The sequence below is a fragment of the Mastigoproctus giganteus genome, chromosome 5 (assembly GCF_048544385.1).
Source record: "Mastigoproctus giganteus isolate SK-2022 chromosome 5, ASM4854438v1, whole genome shotgun sequence".
Classification (NCBI taxonomy): Eukaryota; Metazoa; Arthropoda; class Arachnida; order Uropygi; family Thelyphonidae; genus Mastigoproctus; species Mastigoproctus giganteus.
Genome location: NC_143579.1, coordinates 72,210,208 through 72,234,122, shown reverse-complemented (window position 1 = coordinate 72,234,122; position 23,915 = coordinate 72,210,208). Strand labels below are relative to the sequence as shown.

Here is a 23,915-nt window from a genome sequence, read left to right as displayed (position 1 = left end):
AATCTTCCGTTATGCAGAGCACAAAACGTTTCACACTAACAATAAATAACTTAGCCATTTGAAACTACCAGACATGTTAGAACTTGCAACTGTCAACGTATTCTTGGACACACACTTTCCTGCCATCTACCGTCAGTTGGCTGAAACTTAAGTGGTTGTATATAAAAGCTGGCATTCGCGAATTATAAGTAAATCTTTATTTATCCTACCACAAATAAATAGATGAGTTGGTAAGAGACAAATTTCCTTCATGGCAGCAGATGCCAGGGGATTGAAATCTATAAAAACAGATGAACAATTGAAATAAAAATGTACATCGATTAGTGAACGTGTGCAATAAAAATTAACTGCAAAATGTTCAGTTTAATAACACAATCAGTGAGATTGTGATGTTCGTGCTGTATACGAGTACATCAGAACTAATCGAGCTCAATATTAAAACTTGCATATAATAGAAATGATTATACACAAAAACTGTTTCATGCTCCTCAGATCAAGATTGGACTCATCTAGTTGTTTGTATTGGAGTATTGTCATCTTGAAACATGGCATCGTTTGTGGGAAACATTTGCACCATGGAATGAACCTGGTCACTCAGAATAACGAGACAACCAGTGGCAGTAGTTGGCCCTTTACGGGTGATGTCAGGACCAAAATAATATCGAGATATTGCTGTCAAACTATTGTTGATCCTCCCTCCATGGAGGAAACGACGATCGGCACAAGATAGTGAGGACGATGTGCTTACTTTTGGAATTCGCCGAACGTAAACTCTCACTGATGTTAGAAAAAGTGTTAGTGATGATTCCTCTGGAAACGACATATTTCCAATCATCAAGTGTCCAGTTTTTGTTCCTTACACCATTACATCCTCTTTATAGCATTACCATTAATAACGAGTGGCGTGACAATAGCGGCGCTGTCATAAATTTTTGCTTTAGTTCTGGCGAACTGTTTTGATAGAAAGTGGATTACTGAGACTACACTCAGTTCTGCAGTAGTTTTATGTTTTCGGGCTACAACTCTATCAGATTTCGTTTTTCCACACTTGGTGAATACAGATATCACTTTCGTTACAGTTTCTCTGGATACGTTAAACAAATTATCAGTTTTAATCATACAGATTCACTTGCTAAACGAAAAGAAATAATTCGATCCCTTTGGAATTCAGACCATTTTTGTTATGTACCTTTTTATATCACCTCTAAATATCGTCTTTCCTTCGCAGTGCTATCTGCAAGAAACAAAAAAAAAAAAATCGTTACATATTCGTTAATACATCATATAGTCATTACAAAAATTACTAGGCGCCTCCGTAGCCAGGTGGGAAGGAGCAGCAGTGCGTAGCACACGCTTCTTGATTAGACCGGGGTTCGAGCCCATCACCACCAAATACGGAGGATGCGGAAAGGTCAGGGAATGACCACCGCATACCCCCGGAGCAATATGGCCTTAGTTGCTAATGCTCCCAAATAACAAACAAACATTACTACTTTCATATCAGGTGTTTCCATTATTTTGTCCACTCCTATAGCTTTCGTAACGAAAAGTATGCTTATTATTGGTGTGAAATCGCAGGTCGATGAGCCAGAGGGCAGGAGTCGCGATGACCCTCTGGTTTATAGATCACGTCGGGCAATACTGCCATATGAAATTTCCGCTGCCAATACCAACTGCAAGTACCGTTAAAAAAATCCAAATTTGAATTCCCCCCCCCCCGCGGCCTGCTGTGAAGCCGCAATCGGAACGACTGATTTGGAGAGATGCTCTTCGCGTCTCTCCAAACCAGTTTTTCGCGGTGTCTCAAATCAACTCGCATTTCGATTTCACAAAGCAAAAATTCTTTTCACCATGGACAAACTGTAACGCTTCTTGCCTCCTTTGTTCAGCTCTTTCTTTCTGTCTTCAAATGAGATAAATCTTTGGTCTTCGGTATAGGCTGACTGGATATCATCACTCGTTAACTGCTGCTCTATCTTTCTGGTCAGATGGCTAATAAACATCTACACTCAGTGATCACTGAATTAAACCACTCCATCTAAAACTATGCCGCATAGCTCGCAGTATAAAACGTCGAGCAGTGGTAATTTGCATCTGATCGTGCAAATCAAAGTGGTAAAGTAGCAGTTATGGGACGTAGTTTCAAAAGGGCATGATTGTGGAAGCTAGTACTCCGGGGTTTCCATATCGGAAATGGCACGCCTTGTTTTCTGACGACTTGCTGTTGTTAAGGTGTATAAAGAATGGTGTCGAACCGCCGACAGCTCTGTGGAGGATTACGCATGGTGAATGTTCGTGGTGAGCGAAGGGTGCGGAGCGTTGTACGGGCTCAACGGCAGGTTACTGTGCGATAGTGTGGGGGTGGGGGTAAAAAGCTATTTTATTTATGTTATATTTTTTTATATCCCCTTATTTTAACCCCTCCCACTTTAACACCTGACTTGATTGATTTCAGAAAATTCCCAGACTCACGGGGACCCCTAATATATTAAGGTATTCTTCCACTGGACTGGCTGAGTTTAGAAATGACAGACACACACACAAGAATGTAGAATATACAAATTTGTTTTTTATTGTCATATTATATATAAGAAAATTTCAATAACCTTTAACAGAATACAGTATTTAGTTTGACACTTGTTATTTTACTAATTTTTAAATGTGTATATATCTTGTAATTTACAGTCAACCTTGTTATCAAAAGAACTACTAAATCCTAATACTTATATATATCTACATATATATCACTGTGTCTCTTCATGTTGCTCTACAAAGATTTCAGTAGGTCCGGGCATTTTTTTACCCCTCACAATGCACAATCTGTCTCTTTGCTCCTTAACAGTCCATGTAAGTCAATAAACCACCATCAGCCAATGAACAGACAAAATATAATTTCATAAGTGCTCGTTTCCCAACTTATTAGGAAATACATATATATTCATTCAAGAATCCTTCCTTGCAAACATGTCCATAGTTAACAATATCCAACCAATTTACTTAGTTACCTTTCCGTTCAATTAATCCACTATTTCATAATTAGGGCTAGATGCTCATTTAATTGTTTACTTGTTTAATCATTTTCTACCCCAAATAAGTCATACTCACAGCAATTTAACATTCACAATAATTCAAGGACAAAATTTTTTACTTCCTACTACAGATTAACTTACTCTTAAATTGCATTACTCTGATCTCTATACTAATTTAAATTATCACTCCTTAAGTATTACACTCGTACAAATATATATATATATAGTTAGTACTTTGACATTCTCTCTTAAAACTTATAGCGTCCTCCTAGAGTCCTTTTCATTATTAAATTAGTTCCCCTTTTTTCTTATATTCTCAGTACTTATTCTAGAACTTACGCAATGGTCTGGTATTCCTCCCTGCTCGGTCTCTCTTCCTATCTGCTCGGGGTGAGGACTGGAAAATGAAAGGTTGCTCATCCGGGGAACACAGTAATCTATCCTGGATTCTCTACCGGGTACTGCACGGCTGAAAATAATACCGAATCTTATCTCCTTTCTTCCTCCATCTGCGTTGCGTCCGAGGACTGGGATACCTTCCGGGTCGACTAGTCACTCAACTGCTCAATCGAGAAATTTGCCTCTATGGCGTTTCACCATTCTTCCCCCATAGACTGCATTAACTTCTTCAAGGGAACGATACTTCCGACTCTAGACTTTCACAAAATAAATTCTTATAATCAATTCTCCCACTACAGCTTCCATCTCCCCAGGACTGCTTCCACCACAAAAACTCCTCTCCGAATCATCAGTATCAATTTTTTCTTCCCTTCTCTCCTTTCTCTCAAATTTCCCACCGCTTTCTTACTGGCCAATCGTTGACTTCCACATCCTTTCATTCGTGCTCCTATTCGTCTCCCTTCATTTCCGTGGGCGTGCTTTCTTTTTCCTAGTGTGACCGAACTTCCGATAATCTGGAAAATACTGGTAATTTCTCGAAATTAAACGTAAGTTCCGGTCAGCTAAGAGTGTTTCAGGCTTTCTTTGTGACCTCACCCCCCATTACTACGTCGCCCACACCTGCTAGAGGTCGAACCGTGAAATTTATTAATAGGGCCACTTCCGCACTCAGCGCCCTTTCTATAGTGTATATGCTCCTGTCTTAAGTGGGATTTGTTTCGGTCCATTATGATTGCTTTTACTGACTCGCTTAAGGAATTTTTCCATACAACCGAGATTTAACTAACTGGGTGTGTCTGGAATAACCTTCGAATTTCAGTGTTTCTTAACAAATGATACTTGTCTGAAACTAACTATATACGCCACAATTAATTCTTCCAATATTTAACAAACTTTATTAAATTATTGTAAGGCTGGGTCCTTACAATAGCTCACCTCGCGATACAATATGGGAATGTAAGAACAATATCCCAAATGACGATGCGCAGCAAACTCAGACCTACGCAGTTCTACATATAGTGTGCATAGTATTAGGGTCAGACGCCGCCTATGGTTCCCACATCTGCGCCATATGTGCACTGTGAAGAAATACAGAACTACTGTAAATGCCAGAAAAGTATTCTATAGTGGACTCTCCTTACCGCTGATCACCCACGACGGTGAATGCTGTGGTGTCAACAACGCGCTAGTGGAGCCTGTTTGGCAGAAAGTGTGGTCCAATTAGACGGTCTTCTAGTAATCCTGCCCAGGCATTCAACGAGAAACGTTGCTGATGTCGTGAACTGCATTAGGATTTTCGTCGGAGCAAACGTGACAGTTATGAAAATTAAAAATACCATCACGAGTAAACCCAGTTTTGTCAGTGAACAAAATGTTTAAAAATTGGGGGTTCAGGACACACTGTCGTTGCATCCACTGGGAGAAGTTCACTCTGGGAGGGTAGTCTGTATTGCCGAGACCTTGTACACGCTGGATATGGTAGGGGTACAGTAATTGGCGATGTAAAATTCGCTACACACTGCTATGACTCAGTACACGCTCTTGCAGAGCAACCCTCCTTGTCGAAATTCCTGGATTTTATTCTATTCTTTCTAACATTCCCAGAGGATCCTGACCTACCTGCTGGCAACATCATGTGGGTCAGTCTCTTTTTGAGACAGTACGTGCATTACTGGGACTGGCCCACCTGCCCGTGGTGTGGACAAGTACCCAGAACCATCCCTCCAGGTGATTGATGCTTCTGGGTAGCCAAGCGGCCAGACACAACAACAGAACACACACAAACCTCCGTCACACACATATCTGGCCCATTTGTAGTGATACTGTTCTTCACAGAGATACGAGGCGGAGTTGAACAGATGTTCTAGGTGCCGCCCTTTACAAAAACACATGTCTACATATTCTTTCTAACAGTCTGCGCGGTAGCACAGTGGTATCGTCACCGTCCTCCCAACACCGGGTGGAAAAGGCCCGGGTTCGAATCCCGTCGATGACGCGCGAAACTTTAGTAGTAGTAGTAGTGGCATGTGATGCAAGAAAGCAAATGTATGAGCTTATGCAGCATCAGCCAAAAAAAAATAATAAAAAATAAATAAATCACACCATTCCCTCCAAATGCCTGTCCAGTTCCTCCTTAAATTTATTCAACCTATGAACTTCCACAACTACAGATGGAAGTTTGTTCCAGCAATTAACCACCCGCTGGCTAAAGGCAAATTTCCGCACATCTATTCTACATCTGTCTTTTCTTAATTTGAATTTATGCCCCCTTAGGTTCGTAATCTGAACAAGTGGAAGGATCCCATCAGAATTCAGCGTGCTCAACCCATTCAAGGCCTTATATACCTCAATCAGTTCACCGCGCAGGTGCCTAGTCTCCAGCCACTGCAATTTGCAGAACTTAAGCCTCTCTTGGTAAGAGGATCCCTTCATTCCCCTCACCAATCTTGTTGCCCTTCTCTGTACACGCTCAAGTAAATCTACAGCCTTCCTAAAATGAGGCCTCCAGACCTGTACGCAGTACTCAAGGCGTGGCCTGACCATTGCCTTATACAGAGGGATAATCACCTCCTTTTCCCTGCTAGCAAAATTCCTATATATCATTGACAAAACCCCATGACCTGCCCTGGCAGCCTGTCTACATTGCTCAGAGAACTTCATATCTGACTGCACAATTACTCCCAGGTCTTTTTCATTTTCTACCACCTTAAGTGTAGTACCACACAGTTGGTACGTTTCTCTGGGGTTACTTCTACCCATATGCAGTACTTTGCATTTGTCAAGGTTAAACTTCAGTTGCCACTTCTTAGCCCATCTGCCCAAATTATCTAGATCCTGTTGCAGTAGCACACTGCCATTACTGTCATTAACAACCCTGCCAACCTTTGTATCATCTCCAAACTTCGACATTAAGTCTGATATACCTTCATCAATATCATTGATAAATATACAAAACAACAGTGGACCTAACACCGAACCCTGTGGGACTCCACTAATAACATTAGTCCAAGAAGAGCAGCACCCATTGATTACCACCCTCTGTCTTCTCCCACTTAACCATCCTTTTATCCATTGTAGCAACTTACCCTTAATACCATTCTGCTCCAATTTGTACAATAGTCTTCCATGCGCAACAGTGTCAAAAGCTTACCTGAAATCCAAATATATGATATCAAAATTATTTTTTGCATCCAGTTCCTTTGTAACCACATCATAATATCCTATCAGATTTGTCAGACAAGACTTTCCCTTAACAAACCCATGCTGTGTCTGAATTATTGCTGCAGTCTTGTCTAGATGATCCTGCAATGCATCTTTAACGAGCGACCCCATTAGTTTACCCGGAACAGAAGTTAAACTAACTGGTCTGTAATTACTCGAGTCACCCTTCAATCCCCCTTTGTGAATTGGGGATACATTTGCACATCTCCAGTCCGTGGGAACCTCCCCTGAGTCCAAGGATGCTCTCATAATTATGGCTAAGGGTTTGCTTAGTTGCTTTGCCGCCTCCTTTAATATAACTGGATAGATCCCATCCACCCCAAGTGCTTTTCTTACGTTTAACTTCAACAATTTCTCTTCCACTTTGCTCTCAGTTATTACAAGATCATTAAGCACCCTGCTACAATTTGATAACCTTCTGCCATTTTCAAACCTTAATAACTCCTCATGTGTGAATGTAGATGCAAAATACTCATTCAGTTTGTTTGCTATCTGAGCAGGATCATCAACAGTCGAACCATCGATGTCAAGTGGACCAATCAGATTCATCCCTTTCCTTTTAGAGTTTATATAAGTAAAGAAATCCTTGCTGTTTTTCTTAGCATCTTTTGCCAAGGATTTCTCGTAATCTGCCTTCGCCTGCCGAACCTCCTTTGTGACCTGATTACAGATTAACTTATATCTGCCATAGGCCTCTGAGTCGCTTGATAATTTATATGCATCCCATGCATTTTTCTTCTCTTTACGAGTCTCATTAGTTCATTTGACAACCATTTAGGCCTAAACCTTGAACAATATTTCTTAATAGGTATGAAACTTTTAGTAGCTTCCACGATTAATTCCTTGAATGCTTCCCACTTAGAATTTACTGTTGGTAACATCGTCAGTTGATCCCACTGTACAGAATTTAAAAACTGTCGGAGACCACTGTACTCGCCTTTACGGAAGCAAAAACCCTTTCCTTTACCCCTGATGGTAATTAAATCTTTAAGTAAATCCCACGTCAGTACACTGTGATCACTGCCACCTAGTGGTTCTTTTATCTGCAAATTGCTAATACATGAATGATCACTGCTGATAACCAGATCAAGAGTATTACCCTCTCTGGTTGCCTCTCGAACATGCTGCTGCAGAAAACAATCATCCAATAAATCCACAAAAGTATGACTAGTGTGTGAGTGCCCAACCCACAAGTTCCAGTCAATATCTGGGAAGTTAAAATCCCCCATTATAAGACATTCCGATTTACTAGCCCACTCTATTTCTCTGTACAATTGTTCATTGTACTCATTCGAGTCATTAGGCCTATAACACACCCCTACTCTAATTTTTGCTTTCGCAGTGCTTATGTCACACCAAACTGACTCAACGTGCACTGTTCATCTATATCAACTGGATGCACTTCTTTTGATTTTATGTTTTTCTTTATTAATAGCATAACACCTCCTCCCTTCCTATCCTGTCTATCCTTTCTGTACACATTGTACTCCCCAAATTCCAGTTCAGCATTCCTTATATCTGTGTGACACCATGTCTCTGCTATCTCAACAATATCCGCCTTTGATGTCTTGACCAACACTTCAAATTCATCATATTTATTTACTATACTTCTAGCATTGGTATACATGCACCTATTCCTATTCCCAGCCACTCTAACACATCCCATATACCCACCTGTTTCACGATGACTGCCATCCGTCCCTGAAACCCCCATATACCCCTCGCTCCAGGTCGCTACTTATTCTAATAGAAGTTGTGCAAGAATCACCTTCACCTCTTCCTACAGCTACTGTTAAACTATTAGTCCTTGTATCCTCCCAAGCTATTAGTTTTCCGACCCACCTAACACTGCCTCGATAGCATCAGCAAATATTCTTGCACTCTTTCTATTTAAGTGTATCCCATCCCTGTAGAATCAGTCTGTCCTGTTAACAAGTACAGTCCAGGCTGAAAAAAAATTCTATCCCTTGAGCCTTGCACAATCTTTCCAGGGCCGAATTGATCGACAAGGCTCTCATCATATACTCCCTCCTATCGTGTCTGGGCAGAATTGCAGACACTTTCAAATTAAACCCTAATTCACGGCGTTTTTTCATCAGTGACCTTTAATGGGCCTTTTTCACTCCGTGGCTGAGTTAGTCGGTCTCAGGCGTAGATAGGAAGGTTTTCCCCCAGTAAGTGGGGTATTTCGTCCAGTAGAGCTGACAAATCGATCAGAGAACACACGAAATTAACAGAAAACAGACTAACTAAATAAATATAACTTTCCACAGAAGAAACTGTGCGCGGAATTAGATTATTCGTAAATGGAAATAAGTGCGCTATCTCAGTTGCATGAAATTGGTCGGACTGTTCTTCATTTAATTTATAAAGAAGTTAGCAATGCTTAGTCAAGCCTCAAAGCCAAAAATTCCAATATTTAAGTCAAGTGCATAAACGAGGTGTATAAGGAAACGGGTCCTCGATATGAGCGCAGTAGTTTTAAATGCTTATGTCTGCCTGGGTTTGAATCTAGTCTCGGTGAGACGACTTTTATGGGCGTTTTTTTATGTAGCCAATTAGTCGGGCTCAGGCGAATGTTGCTTGGCTTTGTCTCCAGTAAACTCGGGTTTTTTCAATGAAAAGAGAAACCGACCATATAAACACGCAAATTATAGACACGATACAGTGACTCCTCAGCGGTGACTCCTGGTGATAAAATTAATAAGCAACTTAGAACATGCCACTGGTATGTTTTTTTTTATTTCTCTTAGTTTTTAAAAGCTAAAGGGACTTTGTATTCCTAGAAAACGCTACTTTTTTATAATCAGCACCAATAATTTATACGAAAGCTATGCTAAGTCAAGTGGTGGTTGAATTTAATCATGCCTCAAGTGTTGCTTAAGATCATATAATGGTGAATCTAAAATGAGGGTGAAGAATGAGAAAAATCGATTATTTATACACTGCAGCGTTTCTCAAGGAGAAAATTAAATTCGTAGTTAATGCACGATCAATATTTCACAAAACAAGCAAAAAATAATGTGAAATATTTAAGAAACATTGTGGAAACCACAGAGAAATCTTCCGGGCATTATGGATGTATACTTTAAAGAAACTGGGAAAACAACACGGTTTATGGTGAGCGATCTGAAAACCTAACATTAAGGATTCTAATTATGAAGGCTAAGCAAATGAGTAGTAGAGATAATGTAAATAGCTCAAATAACCAAAAGAATGACTGGGGAAAAAATCGTGTCTGGAGATTTTTATGACAAATTTAATCTTGCATAAAATTTATGCAAGATTAAATATCTCATAAAAACCTCTACATTTCCATAAAAATGTCCATTTTACTAAATCATAATCCTTCATTTTAAAATGCACATAATTTTTACATTTTAGCAAAAAAATAAAGATTCTAATTTAAATTATCAAAACATAAAATCTGCCTTTTATATATATATATATATAAATACAAAGTATATTTTATATTATTGTATTACCCGCTGTCGGCTAGAGCTGTTTAGCGGTCGTCAGAGTGCGGGTGCCATATGTTCTAGTTTAGCATTAGTAAAGGCACATGATGCAAGAAAGCAAGCTTATATAGCATCAGTCAAAAAAAAAAAAAAAAATCTAATTTCACCCATCCACTCGCTCCAAATGTTTGTCTAGTTCTGTCTTGAATCTATTTAAGCTATCAACTTCCACAACGACAGATGGAAGTTTGTTCCAGCAATCAACCACCCGCTAGCTAAAGGCAAACTTCCGCACATCTATCCTACAACTGTCTTTCCTCGATTTGAATTTATGCCCATCAGGCGATTATTCTGAGCAAGAGGAAGAATCCCATCAGTATTGAGCATGCTGAAACCATTCAAGGCTTTATACACCTCAGTCAGATTGCCTCGCAGGTGCCTAGTCTCCAGACACTGTAATTTGCAAACCTTAAGCCTTTCTTCGTAAGAGCAACCTTTGTTCCATTCACTAATCTTGTTGCCCTTCTCTGCACTCGCTCAAGCAGTTTTACCTCCTTCCTAAAATGAGGCCTGTAGACTCTATATACAGTACTCAAGGTGTAGTCTGACCATTTCCTTGTACAAGAGGAAAATCACCTCCTGATCCCTGCTAGAAAAATTCATTGAAAGACACCATGAGCTACTCTTGCAGACCGTCTGCACTGCTCAGAAAACTTCATATCTGCCTTGTACAATTACCCCCAGTTCCTTCGCCATTTTTTCAAAACCGTCCCACGTATTAGTCGTACTTTTGTGTTTTCCTAATTTCGTAAAAAAAAAAGCCCTCCTAGGCCTTTACCCACCTCGCCCCACGGTTCCTATACACTGAAGCGGGTGCACTGGTGTCTCACTATACTGAAACCGTAACTTTTCACGATTCTGAACCCATAAATTCTAAAAATTCTTATACCACTACAACGGCTAAAGCAGTAATTTCTATAAATAGAAGATTTATGCTATTCGTACACATGAAATATCATGTGATTATAGAAAATAAAGCATAATCTAGAGATTAGAAAAAAATACAGGGAAAAATTATCAATTTGTAATAAAAGTGTCTAAAAATACTGACTGCCCGTTCCTTACAAATTAAAAGAATTAGCTAGTAATTGTACTTTTTAAACGTAAAAAGATCAGACCATAACAGCATTTATATTCTCACTCTCTTGGATACACGTCTACTGTGACTTTGCTGATAACGTATTCAGCAACTGCTCTGTTTACTTAAACTGATAAAACTACCTGCATCTTGTTATCTCTCCTTACCGTCATAACCAAGTAGAAAACGGTTTTGTTTTTTTTTTTATATCTGCATTAATTTTCTGTTTTTTATATTTATAAATTAATTTCGGTGCATTCTGTCATAGCCATTGCAGACTGCGCTGTGACGAGATAGTGCCATCTTTTATATATAAAAGCCACTAAGAATAAAAAATAAAATGAATGGGTGAAATTAATTAGTTCTGAAATTTTAAGAGAAGCACCAGGGAAATTGAGATTTTTCGAATCTTCTTTTGTTTGACCATAATTTTGAAATAGTCTTAAGAAAACTTAGTACATTGTTCTCATGGCTTTAGATAAGTGATCAGTATACGATAATAATATTAAATATTTTGATGATCTTCTTCCAGTCACGAAGCTCCCTGAGGTGCTGTTGTGGCCACTAACAAATTCATCCAATTGCATCGATTGTGTGCTATACGACAGCATCGCAAAGTGTCATGCTCAAAAGTTCACTGATCCCATCATTCCACCTAGTTGTAGGTCTTCCTCTCGGTTTTTCCTTCCATTATATTCTTCAACAGAAAGTTTTCCCTTCTTACTATATGACCAAAAAACTTGAGTTTTCTTTTGTTCATGCTATGAAGAAGAATTTTAGGCCTGCCAATTTAATTCAATACCCACTCATCCGTTCTTCGATCCAAGTATGAAATACGCAGTATTGTTCTGTAACACCACATTTCAAATGCCTTAATTTTCTTCCTGTCAACTCTTTTCAGATTCCATCCTTCACATCCATAAGTGGCAACTGGAAAAATTAACGAATCAATGATTCTCAGTTTTGTCTTTAGGGGCAGATCATCTCTCCATAATTTTATCAGATCAGCGACCAACGTTTTAGCAATTGCCTGTCGTGTCTTTACATCGTTTGAGCATCAGTGTTTTTATTTATTCTTGATCCTAAATAATCAAATTCATCAACTTCTTCGATATCTTGCCAATTAACCTTCACTTTACTGGAACCGAGATAATCACCATAATTTTAGTTTTACACACATTCAGAAACGATCCTTTTTTTTCTTATTTGCTTCACATACTCTCCTCAGAGTTTCTTTAAGATGATCCTTAGAATTACAAAGTAGCACAGTATCATCTTTTCATGATAATGTATGGAAAATAACGTTTCAAAATGGCATACGTGATATAGGAATATTCAGTTATTATGAAACTTTATCTTGGTTTAAACAGAAACTATTATATTTTATAGTAATTTATCAACAGAAAAATTTGTAAAATTAGAAATGGCTTTTTTGAAGGGAATTTATATATTGTGTTAAGATTTCAACAAAGAGTACATATATAGAATAAACGAAGTTATCTGTATGCCAGATATTTCTTCTGCAGTTGATAAAATTTTAGCACATTGTTCAGTAGAAAATTGTTCAAGCGATAATGGAAGTAAGATATAATACATAATTTTAAACAAAAAGACTGCCACCTGTAATAGAAAGACCTAATACAACAGTATTTTAACTGACAACAAAACAACGTTTAAGGAAAGGGTTATCAATTAAATAAAAAACATATTTTGAGATACGTAAAACGCATGTTGACCTGTTGATTTCTTTAGAGATAGAAAGTCATAAATAAATTTGGTTTACATAAACGATATTCAACAAAAAAAAACACCGAATTACAAAGTGTATCTACATACATATTACGGAGGTGGTATTATATTTTATACTATAAAATAATTAATTAAAAATGGTTGGTAAAAAATTCTTGAAATAGTAGTTAAAGCTATAGATATGCTAATTGAAAAATAAAAATAAGGAGGAATGTTTTCTATTTCGTTAGAAATTAAAAAAAAAAATACAATGAAAATTATGCAATGTACAAGTATTATTTCTACTTGTATGATCAAACTCCTATAAGTTAAATTTTATCTGAGAAAGAAGGAAAGTTTCATTTGCTAGATAAAAAGTGAAAAAGTAATATACTATACATATCAAATGACGATACCCAAGGATTACGTTTCTGGACCAAATATATCGAGGTAGCGTTAATTGTCTAGTGTTGCTGCTTTATCTGGACAGTTAGCTAGAGAATTTAAACGACACTTAAATGGATATTATTTCAAAAGAACAAAAACTTTCGGAAAGATTTGGGGAACTTCAAGGAAGGATTGATTTGTCTTTAATTGATAAAACGCCAAATTATCTGAAAATTTTATAAGAGAACATTCAAATAACTTGAATTGGAATTTATATAAGAATACCAAATGTTCTGTAGTGAATTTAAAAATAAATTACTTATGTAATAGGTAACTCACTTTCAAAAGCTCAATGCCTTTATCCTTAAATTTTGATGAATTATATATTCATATTATAAGTAAATATTAAATATCGTCAAAAGATGAATTAGCTGAAGTTAGTTCCTTTTTAATAAGAAAAATGCGTACTCACACAAATGTCTCATTTTCAGGTATTTTATGATAGCGCTGTGTTAAATAATAGAATAAATGTTTCTTTCTGCCTGTAATGAATAACTCGGTTGTTTTATCCTGCGTTTTATTCCTATACATAATCGTCAAAAACTAAGATTTTGTTTAACTGCAAGTGAGCCAACCTGCTTTATATTTTTTCGATTCCTTCATGTCGTTTTGCATAAATATAAAGTTTAAGATAATCAAGAATAAATTATGCAATTCATTAGTAAATTAGTCTTTTCCAAATCAATTAGTGAACAAATGGCCATATCATTTGATAAAATGAAGTGGTCATTTTAATAATAATTCATTTTCATTTATGTGTTGTTTGGTTTTTAGGAGCATTAGCAACTAAGGTCATATTGTTCCGGGGATATGCGGCAGTCATTCACTGACCTTTCCGCATCCTCCGTATTTGGTGGTCACGGGCTCGAACCCCGGTCTAATCAAGAAGCGTGTGATACGCACTGCCGCTCCTGCCCACCTGGCTACGGAGGCGCCTTTTTATTTATATATTCCTTTTTCATGCATCTCATAACTTTGAATCGGTGCATTTTTCATTTTTATTAATGATTTACTTTGAATGGGTGCATTTTTATAATTTTATAAATGATTTAATCATGATGAGATATCTAGTCTTTTGAAGTTCACTGCAGACAAACGACGTATTTAAAAACATATAAGAAAAAAAAATGAACTTTTAGAATAAGAAATTTTAGTAGAGGAGCTTGTGAAGTTTCAGAAACCAGTTACAGAAAACTTGGAAACTATACGTACAAGTAGACTTAAAGCTGTTGAATAAATTGAAGTTCGTATACTAGATCCCGAAAAAGGACTTGATAGAGGTTATTTAAAAGCTAAGGGATTTAATTAAATGAAATTATAAATGGTACCATAACAAAGATAGTTGTAAATAATAGTATAGTTAATAAATCGAAGTGTGAAAGTTCTCGATATCTGGTCGAATAATAATGTATTTATTTAAAGTAAAGATAAAATATTATATATATATCTAAGAAATTTATCTTAAAAGACAGCATATCAACCTTATAAAGTCTATTCATGTGATGGTCAAAAGGAAACGATTAAAAGTTCATTTGAAAATAACTATTGAAAACAGATAAAACAAACTCCTAATAATAATAATTTAGGATTAACAAAGATCGAAATTGCTCCTGTTAAAAGTCTCCTAAAGAATGTAACATTACTAGTACTGTATATGCAGATCTCAGATTAAACAAAATAAACTGGCGGTGTGTTTAAATTTTTATTACCATTTACTAATGGTGCTTTAGGAAGTTTTGAGCTTACAAAAATTCTAGGTGAGCTACGGGGTAAAGGAATGCTCATCGGAGAATAACCTCAATCATATGTGGTCAAAATGTAAAATACTTTTGACATAGATAAATATATGAAAAATGTAAAACGTATTAATTTAAACCTAAATAAATTGAAAAGGTAATTATCAATTTAAATTCGCTTACAGGACCCGGTACTCACTGAATATATGATAAAGAACCAAAATAAGAGCATTTTGATTCATTTGTTTTCCACCAGTAAAAAAAAATATATATACGAATTTCCAATAAAAATGGTTATTTACGAAAAATAGAATCAGATTTATGCGGTTATTATTATGAAGTACATTAGACTGAGAAGTAAAAGCAAATCACCCTATGATGATTTGCTTTTATTTTGATATTCTTTTACGCAAATATCTAGTGATTTTAATGAGAAATTAATTGGTGGTGATGCAAACGATTGCAAGAGAAAATGCATGTTGTTGAGCTGTATTTCAAAATTATATAAGCAAATCAAGAATTATTATATGATTTAGAAGCTATATCAAATCCTGCCTTTAAAGAGCTTGTAGGTAGATGGATGACTAAACTTATAATTAATGATACGAAAAGATGTGGATTCGGAGCTGTAATAAATACAATGGATATTTTCTGTAAAACAAAAAAATAACAATGTTGATGATGCATATAAAAAAACCCGAGATTGCAATACTTATAGAACAAATAGGTATAGCTAAGAAAATTTAATCTGAAATAAATAATGGATATTTATCGCTTAAAGTGTAAAACATAAGCCAATAACGCTGAATAAACAGAATGAATGGTACTTGTAGTATCTGTGTAAAACAGATAAAATTGTTTTCTAAGTTTCTAATTTTGAAAATGATGACGTAAAGAATCTGTGCTATGATCCCCTGCAACGGATTATTTTCATATTTTAGAATTACAAAAAAAAATTACTACCTCTAAAATAAATTAAACATATTAAAGCAATATGAATATACAAAACACAAACCAATTTAAAAGGAGTTTGAGAATTATATAGATGACAGATTTAAACAGACTTAGTTGATACGCAAGATTATAAGTATTATAATATTGTATATTTATCATGTATTTAGTATAGCTGACTATTATCCATGTTAATAGTCAGCTATTTTTTTTTTTTTTTTTTCATAGTATGCTTGGTCTATACCGATTAAGAAGTAAACACATGAAGCAATGTCAAAAGCTTTTAAAATTATATTTACAGAATGAATTCCTGGAAATACAAACAAATAGTGATGCTGAATTTATAAACAAACTCATGGCCTTTAAAATACAGGGTGTCTATACATTATTCACTTGATTATGAAGCTCGATTAAAAATTTAGTGTAATAAGTATCTTAAAATGGTTTGCTGCAGTTATCAAAGAAACTCAACGAGTTTTTTTTTTTTTTTTTTTTTCATGCGGTTGGCAGCCTTGATCCCAGCAGGAATTGCGACAGAACAGCATTAAAATGGCAACAGTGCAGGAGAAAGCAATGCACGTATTGTGGCTGAGGGATGACAAATCTACAATGACTGTAACGAGACGTTTCCAACGGGAATTCCAGAAGGATCCGCCTAAAGAATAATCACCGAGGCGATGGTTGAAACGATTTTCAAAAAAAAAAAAAAAAAAAAAACAGCAGTGTGCTGCACTAGAAAGGAGCTGGCAGGCCTAATGTTTCTGCAGATAAAGTTTTGGAAATTCAGGAAGTGTTAATCCGAAGTCATACAAAATCTATCCTAAGGGCAAGTCTGCAGCTGCAAATACCGCGGGCAATATTGCAGGGTGCTTCGCAAGAGATTAAAATTTTATGCTTACAACGTGTAAATCGTCCAGAAATTAAGTCTTACGACAAACCACCACGGGGAATCTACTGTTCACATTCTCAGCCGTATAAACGAAGATGTGCACTTTCTGGAAAATGTAATTTTCAGTGATGAATGGACATTCCACCGGTAAAATTAACAGACAATTGTCGCTTATGGGGATTCGAAAATCCCCAGCCAGTTCGTAAACATGAGCATGATATGATAGTCCCAAGGTAAACGTGTGGTATACACTCACCTTCGGCCAGGTGAATTGGCTATTTTTCTTTCACGAAAACGCTATTTACTCCGAAAATTACTTATATATGCTCGAATTATATGTTGCATCAAGCTGGACCTCAATCTTCGTGATTTCTGGCTAGCGGAATATCTCAAAGACAGAGTTCATGAAGACAAAATCCAGTCTTCAGCGGATCTGAAGGCATCTTAAGCCATTTTGCTAACATTTCTTATTACTGCGCTTCTAGCACATTTTTCATACAAATAGCAATCATACCGAGAAGCGGTGTGACATCTTCACATCTTGTAGCCTCTCCATACTGCGTTGTAAGTTGATCAAATAAATTGTGCTGCGTCGACTGTGTGCCAGCATGCAGCGCAAAACGCAACTGGCATTACTTGTTTGAATTAATGTTTATGCCTTTTGTTTCCGCATGGTGTAGACGCTGTCTATTCCAAATTTAATCTTTGAATGTTTCGTGGTTTGCCACCTACAGGTGGCCAGATTGGCGGCATTTAATCATTACTACCCTATACATATCATGCGGCGTAATGCAAAGTATTGCACACCAGCTGATTTATTTGCTAATTAGAGAATTTTGAAAATATACAAAGATTTTATTATTCTTAGATAAGGGCCCGTATTATCAGAGTTTTCTATACGTTATGGTCACAATTTGTTTCCTTAACTGATTGCTTAATTGTTCCCTAACTTTTTTTTTTTTTGTGATCAATGAAGGCGAATAGTGCTGGAATTGCATTTTTTTAAACATTTGAGTAGCTGGCAGCATTCATATATCTGCCCTTACAGCAACCTTTTCTCTTCAGCTTCGCTTTGCTAGTTGAAGAGACTGTGTTTTGCCCAGTTGAAAATATTAGGACAATATTCTCCTTTCAGTCATGATCTGGCTTCAAACAGACTGAACAAAAGACTACACGAGCTTACACGTGGTCTTTCTTCTCATACCGGAGTCTTTCACAATAGGTTGCTTGCGCATTGCACCACTTTCAAATAAATAGAATTTCCTAGCGCATACTCACTTTCTTTTTTTTTTTTTTGTAAATAGGTTAATTCCTCCAGATAAATGATAATGCATCAGTTTCTGCCCAAAAACGTACTAACTTGTTTTCGCTTAGCATATATAAAATTCTGGAGTAACAATTTCTTGACTGAAAGCCAGCTCCATTTCGTATTGGAATTACTGATCATTTTTATGCACATTAAATTAAATGTTCTATAATGCACAGTGGAAATTAATTAATACGCATTTCCTGCTATATAGAAAGAAAACTACCATATTTACTTATAAAATGCAGCGTAGGGCTGGGACATTACACCACCCTAGGTTAAATGGTGATTTTTTTTAATCTTTAAAATCTTGTACTGATTTTAACCCTACTGCTTTATTTCCAGACTTCTAAAGCTCGATCATTTCCTACCTATTTATTGTCTAAGAGGTAAGTTCGTTATTAGAAACAAATTGTTTGCTCTGCCATTTTATCATAAAATAAAGTCTACGACCTTACGTATATCCTTGTTTGTTTTTTAAACAGTCAAATATATTTGAATTCCATTCTCAATTTCACTTACTATTCAGGTTCCTTAAAATGTGAAAAGCCAGAGAGTGCAAGGACCGTTTCATAATGTTTATAATTGCTTTTTGAATTGATCTCATAAAGCTGTATGCTCTAACTAATTGGCAGATGCCAACAGTCTACTGCTAGAAATGCACGACAAAGAATGTTGAGCTGAAGAAGCCTCACTGCCTGGAAAGAAATAACCTAGCAACTGTTATTATATTATTATATTCATTCGTATTATAATTCATGTTTTTTCAACAGATAAAATTAGTACCTTTAAATTTAAAAAAAAGTTATAACAAGAATTAGTAGTCTTGCGAGAGACTACAAATCTCTGATATAAAATTTGTGGTATTGTACTCCATTCCTTCTTTAAAGCATTTGAGAGCTCCGCTAACGAAAAGAGCCATCTTGCTCTTATTCTGCATTATAGTCCATCCCTAAAATGTTCATTTGGTTTGAGGTCAGTGCTGGTCACTGAAATGTTCCGCTATTATCTCTTGAAACCAAGCATTTACAATCTCAACTTACGACATGGAGCGTTGTCGAACTGAATGGTAAAGAACAGTAGGACGCAATATTCATTATCGCATGCACTGCAACTAGTGGACCTGGTCCATACCGCGAGAAACACTCACATATTATGACAGTTCCTCCTCTTTGGTTCACAGTTGGGACAACCTTCAGATAGTATCTTCCAGACATCATATATATATCCAATACGTATGTCAGACCGGAATCGTGTATAGCATGACTTATCGCTCCACAAAACCAACTTCATTTGATTCCGAGACCAGATTAGGCGTGCCTTGGTTATGCCATTTGACGATGTGCATTTTTTTTTGTCGTTGTTAATGGCTTTTGAGTCCAGCTATTCCGTAAAAATTAATGCCATGCAGCTATCTACGTTGGTGAAACAGGTTTGCGGGTGTGGCCGCTCGCAGTTTCAAATTGGATTTTCTAGGGTCGGATGGTGAGATGAGCATTGGCTCCTATCATTCAGCATTTTTCTTCTGCCTGGTGGTTTTCAGACTCGGTGTTACCCGTGGATTTTCACTTCTTCAACACATCGCAAATTGTACTGAATGTTTAATTGTTCCTGATGCGCTCGCTGTCGTTGCAATCGCACGTGACATCCAACTATCATTCCTCTCTGAAACTGTTAGGCGTTTCCGTGTGCTCATTTTTCGGGCTATACATTTGAAATGAATTCTGGGCTAAGCACTGATCGCCTTTATAGGCCAAAATATTTTTTATTTTGTAGTCGCACGATTTCCTGCAAATGGAAGGGCGCCGCATGACTTTTCGTAGAATAGTATTTCTATAGGGCTTTCACATTTTTAAATTTTCAGAATTAAACGTTGCCTTCCCGTTTAGGTTATAAGTATTCCCTTATATTTGCTTTATTTATTTATTAAAAATATCATTTTTACAATTTTCTAGCCTTTCCCACTAGTTACGTCTATTTATCCCCAACTAAAAACATTTTATGTTCCTGGCTTACCTTTATGCTTTTGGTTTTCTTCGGTTTACGAGCAGTTGAGCAACCATGGTAACCCACTTTATAAAGTATTTTTCTGATGGTTGTTGGTCCTGCTCTTATCCAAGTTCCGTGAATTGTCTCTCGAGTTAGCTCATTAAGAGTGCTTTTGCGGTTTCTTCTCATTATCCGTTTCAACTCAACGTACTCTGGGGTTAATGGTGATTATCTCGCGTTACTTACTGGCTTCCATTGGTTAAGATGTTTCCAACGGGTTTATGTTAGATGACCCTGTCTTTCTGCTATTTGGCGAACGGATATGCGTGCTGTATCATAACCTACTATTATACCTCTTGTGAAGAGATTTTGGTCTTTTCTCTTTATATTCTGTGCCATTTATCAGTCATTGAATAGGCGTGCTCTTCATATTCTGCTTTTAACTAGTACGACCATCTGTCTGTCATGTGATTTCTATAATTAATTATAACTTCCCAGGGGCGAGGTGTCCAAATACATATTGAATGATATTTTACACACCACACTGACCCTTCCGAATGGAGGAGAAAGATCTAAAAGAAGCATCCTACACTGTGTTGACTCACAAAATAATTCGAAATATATTCTGGATTAATTGCAGATGCCAGTGAAACATCTCAGAAACGCCATCCACGTTAGATGAAAGCAGGTGTTCACTTTAACCACTTCTGCCTACTACGCTAGGCGCATTATAGTCTAAGCTGCTCTTGCGCCAATAGCTTTCAAATAACAACAATAACAACTTTAACTACTTCGGAGGGTGGACAGATGTTCATCAATATCATACACAGCAGAATGATGATTAAATCTGCAGCGAACAGATGTTATTTGATGACTAAGTTGAATTTAAGCAAGGATTCTTTAATAAAAAAAAAAATTGCTGGCCAGAATAGGCAGTTATATTGAAAATATCAAGGCTTCCTGCGTCATATTATAATGAAGTTAACAAAAAGAAAAAAACACAGATTCTTTGATAAGGCATCTTATGGAGAGCATTCAGCACCAGTTGTCCCTGACTGTGTTATTAATAAAGACATTTCGCTAAATAAATGTGTGTTCCTTATTCGAAGTAAGGTAAAGTAAAGTTATCATCATTTTTAACTGTTTCAACGGTACTACAATATCATTGAGCTAGGATAACATTCATCTGTTCAGTGTATGATAAACAGCACTCATAAAGTTTTCAGTGTGAGATTTGCCAAATTGAGACACCTGCAATTTAAAATAAAAGACATCTAAGAAGCTCCATATCCGTAAAAGGTAAGATTACGTAAAAGAAGAAAACCAATTGGCGCTACTGTTTTTACAATGTACTAAGAAATACAATATTTGCTTAAGAAAAAGTTTTTTTTTTCCTGCTAAATTCTCAGGAGATCATATCACTTCAGGTAATTCAAAACTTTATAAATAATTGATTTCTGGAATAAGTAATTATTGCACTATGATAATAACTAAATTTTAACTAAAAACAACTTCCTCCGCTTTTCTGTTTCCAGGTAACTTGAATGGAATGAACGCTATACCACCGGTGACTCCGACCAGCTCTGCTTCCTCCAACCCCCTTCTTTCGGAACTCAACACCTCATTATCATCGATGTCAGCACCTTTCTGCGCGGGACCAATGCAGCCGACATCCGCGCCAATTATACCTCATTTCTTTATCCCACAACCTCCTTCCGAATACCAGTCGACATCGGAAGCGCCGTGCCTTGCGCCACCATTTGTAGAAAGGTCGCGGTTCTCGCCAACATCGGAAATCCAGTCAAAGCCAACTTCCCGGAAATCACTCGGCCTTGTCAGCACCAGCTACGTAGCAAATTTCGTTGACGGCGGCTTGACATCGTTATAGTTGTGTCCTTCCCTTTGTTCGTAGACTGAGGATTCATAGTTGTTCATCTTCCGGTTGAGACATTTTAACATCATCTGAAACGAGTAGAAACGGAAAGGAAGCATAAACGTGAAACAGATGAACACGTGGTAAAAGAGAGATGGTAAGTCTTGTACATACACAATATCAACCAAAACCTATAGCCATATCTCGGACACAGTACTGTGATGCACTCTTAGTGCCCTGTCGACAGAGCCTTGCACTCTAGAGCACTATAGGTGATTATATCTTTCTTTCTAAAACAATCCTGCCTTAAGTAGTTGCTGAAGAAGTCTCAAAACGTAGTGAACACTGTCGAAGTTATTTTAACATAGCGAATAAATCAGCATTCGGATCTAGTTGGATAAATACAAACAGCTGAATATTCACAGTTTGGGGACCAAAAGCCATATACTGTTTCTACTCGAATGATGAAATGAGTAACTCTTCCCATACGCATTTTGACTTTTAGTTCTGACTAGCAACTGTAGGGACATAATAACAATGGCGGCGTGCTCTTCTTATTTTTACAATAGCAGATTTATTCCCGTAGCTTAGAAAGATTAGAATCCAGAAAAAACTTTAAATAGTTAAGAAAAAATGAGATTGTTCGAGGAGTTCTCAACATAGTGCCTGATAGTTTCAAACTAGATAGTTGCTTACAGAAGAGTGCACATAATTAAGTTTCACAGTCCCCCTTGTGACGAATTCCATTCTCGTCAAGTTTATTTTTAATTACGCTTATTCCATTAAACGCTATTTATATTAAAAATTCCTGAGTGGGTATATATTTTAAAATATCTGCGAAAGTTATCGGGCATTCCTAAGTACAATTTACCTCTCGAGACTAGATGGCATATTTTTTAATTTAAAATTATTAGAATTAGAAGCCTTTTGAAAACATTTGAGCTCATAGCAGCGAGTCTCCAGTAATATTCCTGTTTCTAAATGCTTATATTTTTCCGCATTAAATCCCTTCGGGTGGTGTTATAATATCAACCGAAGTAATAGAAAAATAGTTGGATAAGTTTATAAATAGTAGAATAATATTTTATACGTATACAGCAGATGTCTTATCAATAATTGAAAATTCACTCTGGCATTTCATTGTGGAAAAATTTAATAATACCTGTGTTTTAAAGGGGATGATTTCTATGAGATGTGCCTGAGGGGAATTTTTTTTATCATTGGTTATATTAATTAATTGTTCACATTGAAGATGCCTTCGAAGGACTACTGCACTGGCCCACCAAACCACTGAGCGAGGGCAGTTATGTTATTATTCACAGAGTTCAAATTTTGTTAATAGCAATAAAATATTTAAGAATTAAACCATTTGGATATGGGATTTTACAGATCGTCTACAGACTAACGTATATTACCATACATTCCATATTCAAGAAGAAAAAAACCATTTTTTAATAGATATTTTGCCTCATTCTAGCCAAAGTTGTGGCTAGTAACCAGAATCGCATTAATCTCAGCCCAGTTTTTCAAATAATTTTATCCAAAACGATAAACAGCGGAAATGTTGATATCCTTAAATTATGGTTAAACGAATTGGTGAAATATACTTGAAACCAAAAATGTTAAAATCTATAGGAAATATCGTTGAGCCATACAATGTATTATATTCTGCTAAATTTATCGTAACTCTCTTTAATTAAGATTAATTCTTTATCGATTTTGTTAAATGGCAAAGTCCACAACGTTGGAA

The 23,915-nt window shown here is 36.6% G+C and overlaps 1 protein-coding gene across 2 annotated transcripts in view; it reads left to right on the top strand.

Annotated features, from left to right (window-relative positions):
- Nucleotides 1–22,217, top strand: part of LOC150085482 (potassium voltage-gated channel protein Shaw-like) — a 124,614-nt gene extending 102,397 nt beyond the window's left edge. For both annotated transcript variants that reach the window (XM_090373289.1, XM_090373290.1), the window contains exon 5: nt 21,828–22,217. In XM_090373289.1, coding sequence (XP_090229415.1) covers nt 21,828–22,180 — 353 coding nt within the window. In that variant the 3' untranslated portion in view covers nt 22,181–22,217. The remainder of the gene's footprint in view (nt 1–21,827) is intronic.
- Nucleotides 22,218–23,915: the final 1,698 nt, after the last annotated feature.